Genomic DNA, 15,000 nt, shown 5'->3' on the forward strand with positions numbered 1-15,000 from the left:
GAGAAGGTTGTGCAGCAGAGAGAGGGAGACAGGTGAAGGGGTGTGGAGGTTAGTTGTGACAGAGTAATATAATCCTTGTGACATTTTGTGAACCCATCAAAGCAATCTTTACCATATTGTTGAAGTCCTACCTGTGATTAATTATTAGTTCAGTTAGAATTAGGTCAGTACCAATTAAGTATAGGCTCCTGGGTACGATATGAGCCTGACAGAGGGAGAGGGGGAAAGGAGAGAGAGGCCCAAGCATGGTGCAAATAGAGAAAAAGAGGGGCGGAGGCATAGAGAGAGAAAGATAAGGGTAGAGAGAGGCACAGAGAGAGGGAGAGAGAGAGAAAGATAAGGGTAGAGAGAGGCACAGAGAGAGGGAGAGAGACAGAAGGAACGGAGGGGAAGTTAGCTACGGCAGAGTAATATAATAATAAGAGAAAGTCAAACTATCAAACTAAATTCTATAATTTCTCTCTGATTTCCATCATCAGTTCAGAACTTAAAGGGCCAGACACAGACACAGATTAAGCCTAGTCATGCTTTTTAGTCCAGGAGTTTCATTTGTATCCGGGAAACCTGCCCAACAAGCCCAATCATGTTCAAGCTGATGATGTATCACTGCAGGAGCCAATGGCAGTCGTCTCTTTGTTGATAGTGTGTCTGGTCAAGGCTTTGATTGGCACTCTGGCAGCTACAGCAGGACAGAGACAGGGCCCTAATTGTGCTGTCTCCGCTCACTGATTGGTTGTAATGGCTCTGTCTATTTGCTGATTGGCATTCTGGCTGTATGGCCCCTCCCCTGGTCTCAAAGGTTCTATGGCCGGATAACTTTATTGGCACCGAAGGAGGAATCAGGGGGCTGCCAGAGACTGTTAAAGTTATGGGGGAGCGTGGGTAACTGTGTTTTTTAAAATTGATGTGCCCTGATACAGTAAACCATAGGGGTCATTAAACAACATGGCCGCGCATACATTTCCCATCAACCCCCCTGGACAAGATACAAGGTCGTTTGTCATGTTCTGAAGAGAGAGAGGAAAGAGCGTGCCCTTTTCCTACCCATCTCATTCCATCCATTTGGGTCCATCTTTTATTTACTCTTTTCCATTCCCTGAGACAGATACTGTAAAGCGAGGTGAGGCGTGACCATTGACAATTCATGGTAGTCTCACCTTTAATGGAATGCAAATAACTTTTCAATAGTGTGAATGTCATCTGTGTGTGTGTGTTTCTGTGCGTGTGTGCTTGCGTGTGCATACGTGTGTGTGTTACCTTTCTGTCGGACAGAGCACCAGATGGTGATGATGAGAACACAGATGATGGTGAAGACCAGCAGAGCCAGGACGCCCCCTATCACAGCGTACGGTACTGCACTGTGGGTCTCAATCACTGCACCGGGGTCTGAGAGAGAGAGAGAGAGAGAGAGAGATAGAGAGAGAGAGAGAGAGAGAGAGAGAGAGAGAGAGAGAGAGAGAGAGAGAGAGAGAGAGAGAGAGAGAGAGAGAGAGAGAGAGAGAGAGAGAGAGAGAGAGAGAAAGAGAAATGGGGCAGAGATATATGTGGAGGAAAGAGAGAAGGAGTATTAAATCAAAGTCTGTACATCCCTGAACGGTGAGATCATCTACTGTATCTTTCACCATATCTGCATTATTACCCACAGAACACTGGAGATTGGAAGAGCTCAGACCAACAGAGCTCCGATATACAGAGAGCACCTTGAGTCAGAGGCAAGTCTGTGTTTACACCACAGACACTCCCAGAATAAAGATTCATACAGTCTTGTGTTTGTTTGTTTGTGTGTGTGTGTGTGTGTGTGTGTGTGTGTGTGTGTGTGTGTGTGTGTGTGTGTGTGTGTGTGTGTGTGTGTGTGTGTGAATACATAGTGCCAACCCTGCCCAGGACACAAGGACACATAGGAATGGGCATGGTCCAAGACCTCTACCAGACTGGAATTAAAACAGGAACCATTAACACAATGCTAACAAAAGACCACAGCCACAGAGAGGTGGAGGATGGATGAAGGAAAAAGAGGAGGGGAGAGAGTAAAGACGACTTGCAGATGAGAAAGTGTGTGTGTCCGTCTATCTATCAGTGGCAGCGGGCAAGACAGAAAAAGAAAAGAGTATAGAAGTGTCTGTTGAAGAGTCTGCCGGAGTAATATTTCATGACGGATGAAAAATTAAGCGCTGCCTTCCCATGGTGCATTTCTCTCCCTCGCTGTGCCCAAAGCTCGGTGGGTAATGAGTGACAGTATAAAGGAGCCTGCCGTTCTCCCCACGCGCCCAATAACGCTCCCGCATCGCTCTCTCTGACATTCAAACACGAGGCACAGCAGGTGCACACCTCCTGACTGTCAGAAAGAGCAGAATAATGCCCTGCTCCCTCTGTTTCATCTCTCCCCCTGAGAGATGGAGAGAGAGAGATAGCGAGAGAGAGAGAGAGAGAGAGAGAGAGAGAGAAAGATGGAGAGAGAGCGAGAGAGTGAGTGAGTGAGTGAGTGAGTGAAGTGGGGTAGAAAGAGGGAGAGAGAAAGGAAGGGAGGTAGAAAGGTGGTGAGGAGGAGGAGAGTGGGAGAGAGAGAAGCTATGAGACAGAGAAGACGGGATATGATGAGAGGTAAAAGAAAATAGAGGAAAATAAAGACCTGGAGAGTGAGGATGAAGGAGAGAGAGAGGACACACACACATGGACAGAAGAGATCCAGGTGGTGTCTCTCTGTTCTGTGTGATGACAGCCACTTACTCACAGTGGGAGACAGAGAAGCAGCCCTGCCATTCTGCGTGTGTGTGTGTGTGTATTTTCAGGGCCGGTTCCAGGCAAAAGCGACATAAGTGGTCGGTTAGGACCCCAGAAGAATATATATTTTTTAACCTTTATTTAACTAGGCAAGTCAGTTAAGAACAAATTCTTATTTTCAATGACGGCCTAAGAACAGTGGGTTAACTGTCTGTTCAGGGGCAGAACGACAGATTTGTACCTTGACAGCTCAGGGGTTTGAACTTGCAACCTTCCGGTTACTAGTCCACCGCTCTAACCACTAGGCTACCCTGCCGCCCCAAATGACAATAATACCTGTCATCATATCATATATATATGGATGAGATGAGAGAGAGTTAGAGAGGTGGTGAGGGAGGAGGGAGGGCGAGACATAGATAGAGAGAAACTGCCCCATTGCCCCCAGCCTTATTCTAAAATGGATTTCATTGCCCCCCCTCCCTCAGCCTACACACAATGGTATCATAATGACAAAGCAAAACCAGGTTTTTAGATTTTTTTTGTTGAAAAAAACACCTGAAATATCACATTGACATAAGTATTCAGACCCTTTACTCAGTACTTTGTTGAAGCACCTTTGCCAGCGATTACAGCCTCCAGTCTTCTTGGGTATGACGCTACAAGCTTGGCACACCTGTATTTGCAGATCTTCTCAAGCTCTGTCACGTTGGATGGGGAGCGTCCAGTCCGGGCTCTGGCTCGGCCACTCAAGGACATTCAGAGACTAGGGCCGTTGTCCTGTTGGAAGATGAACCTTCGCCCCAGTCTGAGGTCCTGAGCGCTCTGGAGCAGGTTTTTATCAAGGATCTCTCTGTACTTTCCCTCGATCCTGCGAGTCTACCAGTCCTTGATGCTGCCACCACCATGCTTCACCGTAGGGATGGTGACAGGTTTCCTCCAGACGTGACACTTGGCATTCAGACAAAATAGTTCAGTATTGGTTTCATCAGACCATAGAATCTTGTTTCTCATGGTCTACGAGCCCTTTAAGTGCCATTTTGCAAACTCTAAGCGGGCTGTCATGTTCCTTTTACTGAAAATTGGTTTCCGTCTTGCCACTCAAAACATAAAGACCTGATAGGTGGAGTGCTGCAGAGATGGCTCCCCACAGAGGAACTCTGGAACTCTGTCAGAGTAACCGTTGGGTTCTTGGTCACCTCCCTGACCAAGGCCCTTCTCCCCCGACTGCTCAGTTTGGCCGGGCGACCAGCTCTAGGAACAGATTTTGTGGTTCCACACTTCTTCCTTTTAAGAATGATGGAGGCCACTGTGTTCTTGGGGACTTTAAATGCTGCAGATATGTTTTGGTACCCTTCCCCAGATCTGTGCCTCGACACAATCCTGTCTCGAAGCTCTACGGACAATTCCTTCGACTTCATGACTTTGTTCTGCCCTGACATGCACTGTCAACTGTGGGACCTTATATATACAGGTGTGTGCATTTCCAAATCATGTCCAATTAATTGAATTTACCACAGGTGGACTCCAATCAAGTTGTGGAAACATCTCAAGGATGATTAATGGAAATAGGATTCAACTGAGCTCAATTTAGGGTGAATACTTTCCCAAGCCACTATATATATAAAGTATCCCCCCCATTGGCATTTTTCCTATTTTGTTGCCTTACAACCTGGATTTAAAAGAGATTTTTTGGGGGTTTGTATCATTTGATTGACACAACATGCCTACCACCTTGAAGATGCAAAAGAAACACAGACCGGACAAGTAGATGTGCAATGGATTATGGTCATTGTAGTTAATTACCAATTCCCCCTGTATTTTCCATATTCCTCAATCCCTGCTTGCTGTCCCAACTACACCTCTGTAGAAGTAGGCAACAAAGATCGGGTCCCTCTCTTCTAGAATGTGCAGGAAACTGTTCCTCTCCTCCTCACTCCATGACTCAAACTCTTGGGTCCAGAGGCGCAGTTGGCACTCAAAGATATTTGGTGGGCTGTCCTTAACCTGTAGCGTATTGAGCAACTCGAAGAGGGTACACACTGGCACAGCGTCTCCAAAAGGTCCTGCAGAAACGGTTCCCTCTAGGCAGTACCCCATCTCAGGAACCATCTCAACACAACGCTGCTCCTGAAGAGTTACGTAGGAGAGTGGCAGGGGCTCTCTGTCTGCTGCTGAGTTCAGAGAGGTACAAGAGAGGTTCTCCGAGAAGGGAGGCACTAAAAACTGTGGTACTGACAAAAAGTCTGCCAGGCTGGGTGAAGACGAGCTGGACTGTGTTTAGCGCCAACCAGGCAAAATGTGTAGAATTGCAGAAAATTTGATTTACATCAGCAAAAATGTATCTCTGCCCCATGGCAAAATGAGCACAATTGTATGAAATTTGTAATAATTTGTTCAAAGTTCTCTCCACCCCATGGCAAAATGTGTTGAACTGCAGGAAATCAACTTTAAAACGTACAACCAAATCTCACTTAGTGCCCCCAAAAGGCTAGAGCTGGCCCTGTGTGTGTGTGTGTGTGTGTATGTGAGTGTGTATGTATGCGTGCATATATGTGTGTGCGTGCGTATGTGTCATTCCACCCAAAGATCCTTATGACCCTCACAGAAGTCCTACGGCCGTCCCATCCCTGGGTCTATAACAATAACACAGTACATGTGTGCTCCCACCCAATGGGACTTACACACTGACACAGCCCCAACACTGAGTGGCCAGAGCACAGCATCAGCCAGCCATTGATGAGAGTGGGGGAATGTGTGTGTGTACGTGTGTGAGAGCGTGTGTGGGAAGGCCAGTTAAGGGCCTTCCTTTCCTTCCAGTTCTCTGCTGCCAATGACTGGAATTAATTGCAAAAATCACTGAAGCTGGAGACATATCTCCCTCACTAACTTTAAGCGTCCGCTGTCAGAGCAGCTTACCGATCGCTGCAGCTGTACACAGCCCATCTGTAAATAGCCCATCCAACCAACTACCTACCTCATCCCCATATTAGTTTTAGTTTTTCTGCTCTTTTGCACACCATTATTTCTACCTGCACATCCTCATCTGCACATATATCACTCCAGTGTAAATTGCTAAATTGTAATTACTTCGCCACTATTGGCCTATTTATTGCCTTACCTCCTTACTTCATATGCACACACTGTATACAGATCTTTCTATTGTGTTATTGACTGTACGATTGTTAATCCCATGTGTAACTCTTGTTGTTTTTGTCGCACTGCTTTGCTTTATCTTGCCCAGGTCGCAGCTGTAAATGAGAACTTAACTGTCCTCAACTGGCCACCTGGTTAAATAAAGGTGAAATAAAAAGAAATTTAAAAAATGAAGGTTAAATCAGACAAAGGGTGTCAGTGACAAGACAAGGACAGAGAGGAGAGATGGAGAGGAGGAGAGGAGGAGAGGAGCTGCTAAGAGGAGGAGAAGAGGAGAGGAGGAGAGGAGCTGCTAAGAGGAGGAGAAGAGGAGAGGAGGAGAGGAGGAGAGGAGCTGCTAAGAGGAGGAGAAGAGGAGAGGAGGAGAGGAGCTGCTAAGAGGAGGAGAAGAGGAGAGGAGGAGAGGAGCTGCTAAGAGGAGGAGAAGAGGAGAGGAGGAGAGGAGCTGCTAAGAGGAGGAGAAGAGGAGAGGAGGAGAGGAGGAGAGGAGCTGCTAAGAGGAGGAGAAGAGGAGAGGAGGAGAGGAGCTGCTAAGAGGAGGAGAAGAGGAGAGGAGGAGAGGAGCTGCTAAGAGGAGGAGAAGAGCTGCTAAGAGGAGGAGAGATGGAGAGGAGGAGAAGAGCTGCTAAGAGGAGGAGAAGAGCTGCTAAGAGGAGGAGAAGAGCTGCTAAGAGGAGGAGAAGAGCTGCTAAGAGGAGGAGAAGAGCTGCTAAGAGGAGGAGAAGAGCTGCTAAGAGGAGGAGAAGAGCTGCTAAGAGGCGGTGATTGTGACCATGAAGGAAGGGAAGGATGGAGAGATGGACAGGAGGAGAAGAGCTGCTAAGAGGCGGTGATTGTGACCATGAAGGAAGGGAAGGATGGAGAGATGGAGAGGAGGAGAAGAGCTGCTAAGAGGCAGTGATTGTGACCATGAAGGAAGGGAAGGATGGAGAGATGGAGAGGCGGAGAAGAGCTGCTAAGAGGCGGTGATTGTGACCATGAAGGAAGGGAAGGATGGAGAGATGGAGAGGAGGAGAAGAGCTGCTAACAGGCGGTGATTGTGACCATGAAGGAAGGGAAGGATGGAGAGATGGAGAGGAGGAGAAGAGCTGCTAAGAGGCGGTGATTGTGACCATGAAGGAAGGGAAGGATGGAGAGATGGAGAGGAGGAGAAGAGCTGCTAAGAGGCGGTGATTGTGACCATGAAGGAAGGGAAGGATGGAGAGATGGAGAGGAGGAGAAGAGCTGCTAAGAGGCGGTGATTGTGACCATGAAGGAAGGGAAGGATGGAGAGATGGAGAGGAGGAGAAGAGCTGCTAAGAGGCAGTGATTGTGACCATGAAGGAAGGGAAGGATGGAGAGATGGAGAGGAGGAGAAGAGCTGCTAAGAGGCGGTGATTGTGACCATGAAGGAAGGGAAGGATGGAGAGATGGAGAGGAGGAGAAGAGCTGCTAAGAGGCGGTGATTGTGACCATGAAGGAAGGGAAGGATGGAGAGATGGAGAGGAGGAGAAGAGCTGCTAAGAGGCGGTGATTGTGACCATGAAGGAAGGGAAGGATGGAAAGATGGAGAGGAGGAGAAGAGCTGTTAAGAGGCGGTGATTGTGACCCATGAAGGAAGGGAAGGATGGAGAGATGGAGAGGAGGAGTGTGTTAAGGGTGAGGGAGGGCTGTACGTTACCTCGGGGGTCCGGTGCGTAGCTGGGGGTTATGAGGAGGGTGATTGGGTGGGAGGTGGCGTGATGGGAGGTGGGAAGGACCATGGTAGTGACAGACACATTCTCTACAACAGACAAGGCAAGGATAACACACTATACTCTACAAGACAATCATAGTTTTCTATGAAAAACAGGTTCTAGATCAGTGGTCACCAATCGTGTGAGAGCCATCGACTGGTCGATCTCCAAGGCATTCCTAGTTGATCAGCAATGTTTTCTGTAAAAAACCCAACGATAAAGCCTTTGTTTTGCACTGTTGTCAGTAGGTGCACTTGATTCAGCAGCCCTAGCGCCGGGAAGGCATTTTCAACCATGTCATATATATGTCTGAAGGTATAACTCCGCCTACCTGGCGGGCCCAGGGAGCTTATCAAGTACACCTATAGGCCTACCACTGGCCAATCAGATAGCTCAGAACACTGTCTGCAGTTTCCTCTAACCATTGACTATAAAAAAATAAACCTCGAATGCACATCAAATTTGATATAGTAAAGATTTCAAAACTTTCAAAACCATGACAAGATTTAGACTCAACGAATACAGCAAAGAGCTGCTGTTTTTATGTGTAAGTTCATGTTTAAGTTGTTATTCAGCACTGTCAACACTGTTCAACACTTTTATATGCCATAAAATGTGCATTCTCCCTACTTCCACTCAGGCTACAACCAGCACTGCAGCTGCAATGAAGGAGTATAGAAGTGTTCCGATAAGCTTCCGTTTGTTATTATTAGTGGCTTGTGTCTTTTTTAATATCAAGGAATATTTCACATTCTCTGGACATAGGAGTAACAACATGATTTGGTGCATGAGGCAGAAATAATGCAGTGCGACTTGAGTTATCCATCAGCAGGAAGACTGTGTCCTGTTTTCGCAGCAGATTGAGGGAGAGCGGAGGGAGGGTGAGTGGAGGGAGGGTGAGCAGAGGGAGGGAGAGGGAGGGAGGGTGAGAGGGGGGAGAGGGAGGGAGAGAGGGAGGGAGAGCAAAGGGAGGGAGAGCGGAGGGAGGGTGAGTGGAGGGAGGGTGAGCGGAGGGAGGGAGAGCGGAGGGAGGGAGAGCGGAGGGAGGGAGAGCAAAGGGAGGGAGAGCGGAGGGAGGGTGAGTGGAGGGACGGTGAGCGGAGGGACGGTGAGCGAAGGGAGAGAGAGCGGAGGGAGGGAGAGCAGAGGGAGGGAGAGCGGAGGGAGGGAGAGCGGGGGAGGGAGAGCGGAGGGACGGTGAGCGGAGGGACGGTGAGCGAAGGGAGAGAGAGCGGAGGGAGGGTGAGCGGAGGGAGGGTGAGCGGAGGGACGGTGAGCGAAGGGACGGTGAGCGAAGGGAGAGAGAGCGGAGGGAGCGAGAGCAGAGGGAGGGAGAGCAGAGGGAGGGAGAGCAGAGGGAGGGAGAGCGGAGGGAGGGAGAGCGGAGGGAGGGAGAGCGGAAGGAGGGAGAACGGAGGGAGGGAGAGCGGAGGGAGGGAGAGCGGAGGGAGGGAGAGCAGGGGGAGGGAGAGCAGAGGGAGGGAGAGCGGAGGGAGGGAGAGCGGAGGGAGGGAGAGCGGAGGGATGGAGAGCAGAGGGAGGGAGAGCGGAGGGAGGGAGAGCGGAGGGAGGGAGAGCGGAGGGAGGGAGAGCGGGGAGGGAGGGAGAGGGAGAGCAGAGGGAGGGAGAACGGAGGGAGGGAGAGCGGAGGGAGGGAGAGCGGAGGGAGGGAGAGCAGAGGGAGGGAGAGCAAAGGGAGGGAGAGCAGAGGGAGGGAGAGCGGAGGGAGGGTGTCGGTGAGTCGTGTGAAAGACAGCCTCACAGCTGCTCCCTCCCTCCCCTCAGACTGACCATCAGATGCAGGCCATCAGTGCAGTAATACAAATAAATACATTATTATGTTTACTCAGCTGTGCCTCACAAGACATACAACACATGATCTACTACCAGTGTGATGATATACGTACATTTGTAAATATAATTTCTAAATGGTCTGCAGTGATAATGTATTGGGCCTATAGCCTACTGCACAAACCTCATTGATACAGAACTGGTTTTAATTGGTTAATGTTGCATAGGTTTATGTTTTTAAGTAATGTTTTTTTTAAATCTGAGAGGCCTCCCGAGTGGTGCAGAGGACTGAGACGCTGCATCGCAGTGGTTAGCTGTGCCACTAGAGATCCTGGTTCGATTCCAGGCTCTGTCGCAGCCGGCCGCGACTGGGAGACCCATGGGGTGGCACACAATTGTCCCAGCGTCGTCCGGGTTAAGGGAGTGTTTGGCCGGCAATTATGTTCTTGTCCCATCGTGCACTAGCGACTCCTGTGGCGGGCCGGGTGCAATGTACACTGACATGGTCGCCAGGTGTACAGTGTTTCCTCCGACACATTGGTGTGGCTGGCTTCCGGGTTAAGTGGGCATTGTGTCAAGAAGCAGTGCGGCTTGGCTGTGTTTCGGAGGACGCACGGCTCTCAACCTTCACCTTTCCCGAGTCCGTACGCAAGTTGCAGAGATGGGACAAGACTGTATCTCACCAATTGGATACCACGAAATTGGGGAGAAAAACAGTTAAAAAATTGATAATAATCTGAGCGGTAGATCTTGAGTCAGAAAAGGTTGGTGACCACTGTTCTAGATGGTATGGTTACTACAGACATCTCTACTATCCAGACATCTCTATCTACTATGACATACATTTCTATAGAGTAGTAGCTAGGGAGACAGACATTGGCAAATTACATCAACACATTCACTATAAAACAATGGTTGGGATGCAGACGTATTTTCTACCATAGACACATTGTCTATGACTCAGTAGCTAGGGAGACAGAAGACATTGTGTTTGATGGAAGCATTCTCTGTGGAACAATGTGCGTTGTGTTGGGACAGACACATTCAATATGAGACAATAGATTGGATACTGACACAATGGTAAGGTAAAATGCCTATTGAGACAGTGAGGGTACAGTTAAGTGGTTTTAAGTGACTGAGACAGTTGGATTGAGTGAGAGGCTGGGAGCACGGTGTGTGTGTGTGAGTGTGTGTGAAACACTTCATCAAACTGTCCATTTGAAACAGCAGGGTGCAGTAGAGATATGTTTCATCGAACCACTGTGCGCCTCTCTCTCACGAGCCATGCGCCACGCACGCACGCGCACACACACACTCGCGCACTCACACACACCTCGTTCTAGGGTAATTTATTGGTAACTACTCTTCCATCTGCTCTCCCTCTTCACACTCTTCTCCCTCTGGCCCTGAGACCCTCCATCTCTTCTTCCTCTGCCACTCCTCTTACATCAGCATAACCCTCATCCCTCTCTCCTTCTCCTCCTCTCCTCTTTCTTTCAGCCTGCCTTTATTCACTCGTCCACATCCTCCCCCTATCCTGTCAGTGTCCAACCTCAGCTTTCCTGTCACTTACTGTATGCAACACACAAGTGTGTGTTTGCATCATCCATGTGGGTGTGCATACATGTGAGTCAGAGAGAGAACTTAAAACGGTTGACTAAGGAATGTGTGTGTGTGTGTGTGTGTGTGTGTGTGTGTGTGTGTGTGTGTCACCTGAGGCAGAGGGATTAATGGGCAGGGTCAGTCGGCTAATTAGTTGTACACTGATTCATCTCTTGACCATCAAAACTACATTCTGGGAAGACTTATAAATAATGACTTCTCTACTACCAACATCCTCTCCTCTCTCCTCCAACATCCTCTCCTCTCTCCTCCAACATCCTCTCCTCTCTCCTCCACATCCTCTCCTCTCTCCTCCAACATCCTCTCCTCTCTCCTCCAACATCCTCTCCTCTCTCCTCCAACATCCTCTCCTCTCTCCTCCAACATCCTCTCCTCTCTCCTCCAACATCCTCTCCTCTCTCCTTCAACATCCTCTCCTCTCTCCTCCATCATCCTCTCCTCTCTCCTCCAACATCCTCTCCTCTCTCCTCCAACATCATCTCCTCCATCATCCTCTCCTCTCTCCTCCAACATCCTCTCCTCTCTCCTCCAACATCCTCTCCTCTCTCCTCCAACATCCTCTCCTCCAACATCCTCTCCTCTCTCTACTCAAATCTCCCTTCTTTCCCTCAGAGGCGATCCACCTCAACCTTAATCACTCTCCTCTCTCCCACGCACTCTTTCATTCCGCTTCCACATTCCCTTGTTCCTTTTCCTATTCCACTCCTCTATGAGCACTCTCTCTCTCTCTAAAGCTGATTTACTATGCGGCTGTACAGCCAGTCAGCACACCGCCAGGCATTCTCCGATCATATTGTTATTCTGTACACTCGCCACTCAGACACCTATATTCACGGCTGTTTTCCCATTTGCATGTTGAAGTTGTTAACGACATTTCTCTCAAATATCATTCCTTAAACTAGAGAGATAAAACACTTGCGTATGATTGAACATTCCCTGTTTCTGTGTGTTTTTCGTTCCGGTGCTGTAGTAGGCTATGCGTCACTCACAACACAAGGTTAAATGTCATCTAGCCGCTGGTCAGAAGGCCTCGTCCCTTACCGCTGCTCCACATTGATTTGGTCACAGCCTACACTACATTGACTTTCTCACTGTCATTAGAAGACTGTGCAGAGCCACAAGGGGGAATACACCACCTGGGATTCAGGTTTTTCACCTAATCTTTCCTGTTTCTCCTGCCCCTCCCCCTCTCCGAACCACCCTCCCTCACAACCCCCCCCCCCCCCACCTTCTCCTAACCCCCCTCCCTCACCCTCTCCTAACCCCCCTCCCTCACCCTCTCCTAACCCCCTCCCTCCCCCTCTCCTAACCTCCCACCCTCTCTCTCACCCTCCCTCTCTTTTTCTTTAGTCATTCAATAAATAGAGGTATATTTTAATTAGTGACTTACCCTAAACACTGCACTCATCTTCTCCCACAAATATATCTCTGTATCCATCCCTCTACCCTTTTCTTTCCTCCTGTCTATTCTCTCTCTCTCCCTCCATCCATCTCCAACACTCTCAAAATTCAGTTCTAATGGGCTTTATTGGCTTACAGCATTCCATTTCATCACAGCAGCTCAGTTGAATGACATACGGTAAGCAGACCCTCAGGGCGTTGCAGAGACAATCAGTAGCATTCTCCTCTGAGCTCTACCAGCAACATCACCACCATCCCACCACAACGCCATCCCACCACACTGCCACCACGCCATCCCACCAGACCACCGCCATCCCACCACCATCTTGCTCCTTAACAATGGTGGTGACTGCAACCAACCAACGCTCCATCCAGACTAACAACAATCTGATGAGTACAGGCTCCCTTGTGCATTCAGTTCACCCAAAACAAAACCTCATATCTATATTATTTACGTACGTGGGAGCTTGACACGTGCACATGTATAATGCGCATGCACATCCACATTCTCACACACACACACACACACACACACACACACACACACACACACACACACACACACACACACACACACACACACACACACACACACACACACACACACACACACACACACACACCTGCTGAATAAAGATTTTGCGGCATTGGACCTGGCTACGCAGAGACTCACCAACCTCTCGCTCTCTCTCTGCTTTTCAAAGCATCGCCCAGCCTCGAAAAGCGAAAAGCTACTGCAACAAATTGGCCTCCGTTTTGTCCTGATTTTGCGCTTCATGGCCACATCAGACACTAGATAACTTTGGTAGCTGGTTGACAGTGTGAGGGGTCGTTTTTCAGATCTGTCATAGTGAGCTTTAAGCCTTGCCCTGTCAGGCGCCCCACCCCAGTGCACCTTGGGATTTCCAGAGGCAAGCGTGGCTTATCCAACTTGGGCAAGCCCCTAACTGAACACTAACCTGGCTTCGACCTCTCTCCCTACTTCTTCTCCCCCACTCTCTGTCCCTCTTGGACTGAACAAGACAGGAACCCTCCAGAGAGCTCTGAACTACAGTACACCCAGAAAAGATGGCAAACTATTGCCAAGGTGAGAAAAGTAGGAGGAGGGAAGCAGAGGGAGAGAGAGAGAGAAAGAGAGAGAGAGAGAGAGAGGAGGAGGAGAGAGAACAAAAAGAGGATAAGATATATAGACATTTAGAGAGAAGGAGTGGGGTAAGATATATAGAAAGAAAAAAACAGGAGGAAAGAGGGTAGTGAAAGAAAGAAGAAATAGGATTGGTTGACAGAGAGAGAGGAAGGGAAACAAAAACAAAAAGAAGAAAGAACGAAGAGCCAGAAAAAGGAGGACCATTCTAGGAGACGGACGATAGAGACCAAGGAAGAAGAACCATTCTAGAAGACAGACGATAGAGACCAAGGAAGAAGAACCATTCTAGAAGACGGAAGATAGAGACCAAGGAAGAAGAACCATTCTAGGAGACAGACAATAGAGACCAAGGAAGAAGAACCATTCTAGGAGACAGACAATAGAGACCAAGGAAGAAGAACTATTCTAGGAGACAGACGATAGAGACCAAGGAAGAAGAACCATTCTAGGAGACAGACGATAGAGACCAAGGAAGAATAACCATTCTAGGAGACAGACGATAGAGACCAAGGAAGAAGAACCATTCTAGGAGACAGACGATAGAGACCAAGGAAGAAGAACTATTCTAGGAGACAGACGATAGAGACCAAGGAAGAAGAACTATTCTAGGAGACAGACGATAGAGACCAAGGAAGAAGAACCATTCTAGGAGACAGACGATAGAGACCAAGGAAGAATAACCATTTTAGAAGACAGACGATAGAGACCAAGGAAGAAGAACCATTCTAGAAGACAGACGATAGAGACCAAGGAAGAAGAACCATTCTAGAAGACAGACGATAGAGACCAAGGAAGAAGAACCATTCTAGAAGACAGACGATAGAGACCAAGGAAGAGAAGGGCATTTTCTTGAAGCGTGGACGTACTTCAAAGCCAGGCATGCGTAACTTGTGTTGCACAGTGAGAGAGAGAGTGTGGCTTTAGCTCTGGTGGTGGCTGACGATGGCTGCTCTGGCTAGATGAAAGGTGGCATTCCCACCCACCTCCTCTCTCAACGGAGGATAGTTAGTGTTGTTTGATGCCTGCCGCTCCTGCCACCCGCCGCCACTGCTCAGGAGAGGGTAAGGAGGGAGGGGATTAAGGGAGGAGGGGAAGGGGGGAGTATGAGGGGGCGCAGCCTAAGGCAACCCAAACTGTTACGCAACCACCCCCCTCTGTCTCCTCCTCCTACACTCTCTCTGATCTTCAGATGTGAAGGCTGCAGTGAAAGGAGTAACCACTAGGGGGCCACACCCATGGGGTACACTGACTATACTGACTACAGATGCTAAGTTAACAACTCAACCCCTAGCCCGACCCCCTCGCACTCTCACATCTGTGAAGCATAAACAACTGATGAAGTGACTCACACTTTTGATGTCTACATCTGTGTCTGTGATACGCTTCTGGTGTCTCATTCCAAAAGTTACGCTAGGATTGGACGGTGAATGGATTCGGAGGATATGGAGG

At 48.8% G+C, this 15,000-nt stretch overlaps 1 protein-coding gene across 7 annotated transcripts in view; it reads right to left on the reverse strand.

Annotated features, from left to right (window-relative positions):
• The window catches only part of LOC139389993 (cell adhesion molecule 4), a 140,435-nt gene that overhangs the window by 2,323 nt on the left and 123,112 nt on the right, over positions 1 to 15,000 (reverse strand). For 2 of the 7 annotated variants that reach the window (XM_071137091.1, XM_071137084.1), the window contains exons 7-9: positions 7,535 to 7,636; positions 1,258 to 1,386; positions 132 to 205 (exon numbers count right to left, since the gene is read on the reverse strand). In XM_071137091.1, coding sequence (XP_070993192.1) covers positions 165 to 205; positions 1,258 to 1,386; positions 7,535 to 7,636 — 272 coding nt within the window. In that variant the 3' untranslated portion in view covers positions 132 to 164. The remainder of the gene's footprint in view (positions 1 to 131; positions 206 to 1,257; positions 1,387 to 7,534; positions 7,637 to 15,000) is intronic. The other 5 variants (XM_071137074.1, XM_071137063.1, XM_071137110.1 and 2 more) reach the window with 3 other exon arrangements.

Source organism: Oncorhynchus clarkii, chromosome 3, assembly GCF_045791955.1.
Source record: "Oncorhynchus clarkii lewisi isolate Uvic-CL-2024 chromosome 3, UVic_Ocla_1.0, whole genome shotgun sequence".
In the NCBI taxonomy this organism is placed as follows: Eukaryota; Metazoa; Chordata; class Actinopteri; order Salmoniformes; family Salmonidae; genus Oncorhynchus; species Oncorhynchus clarkii.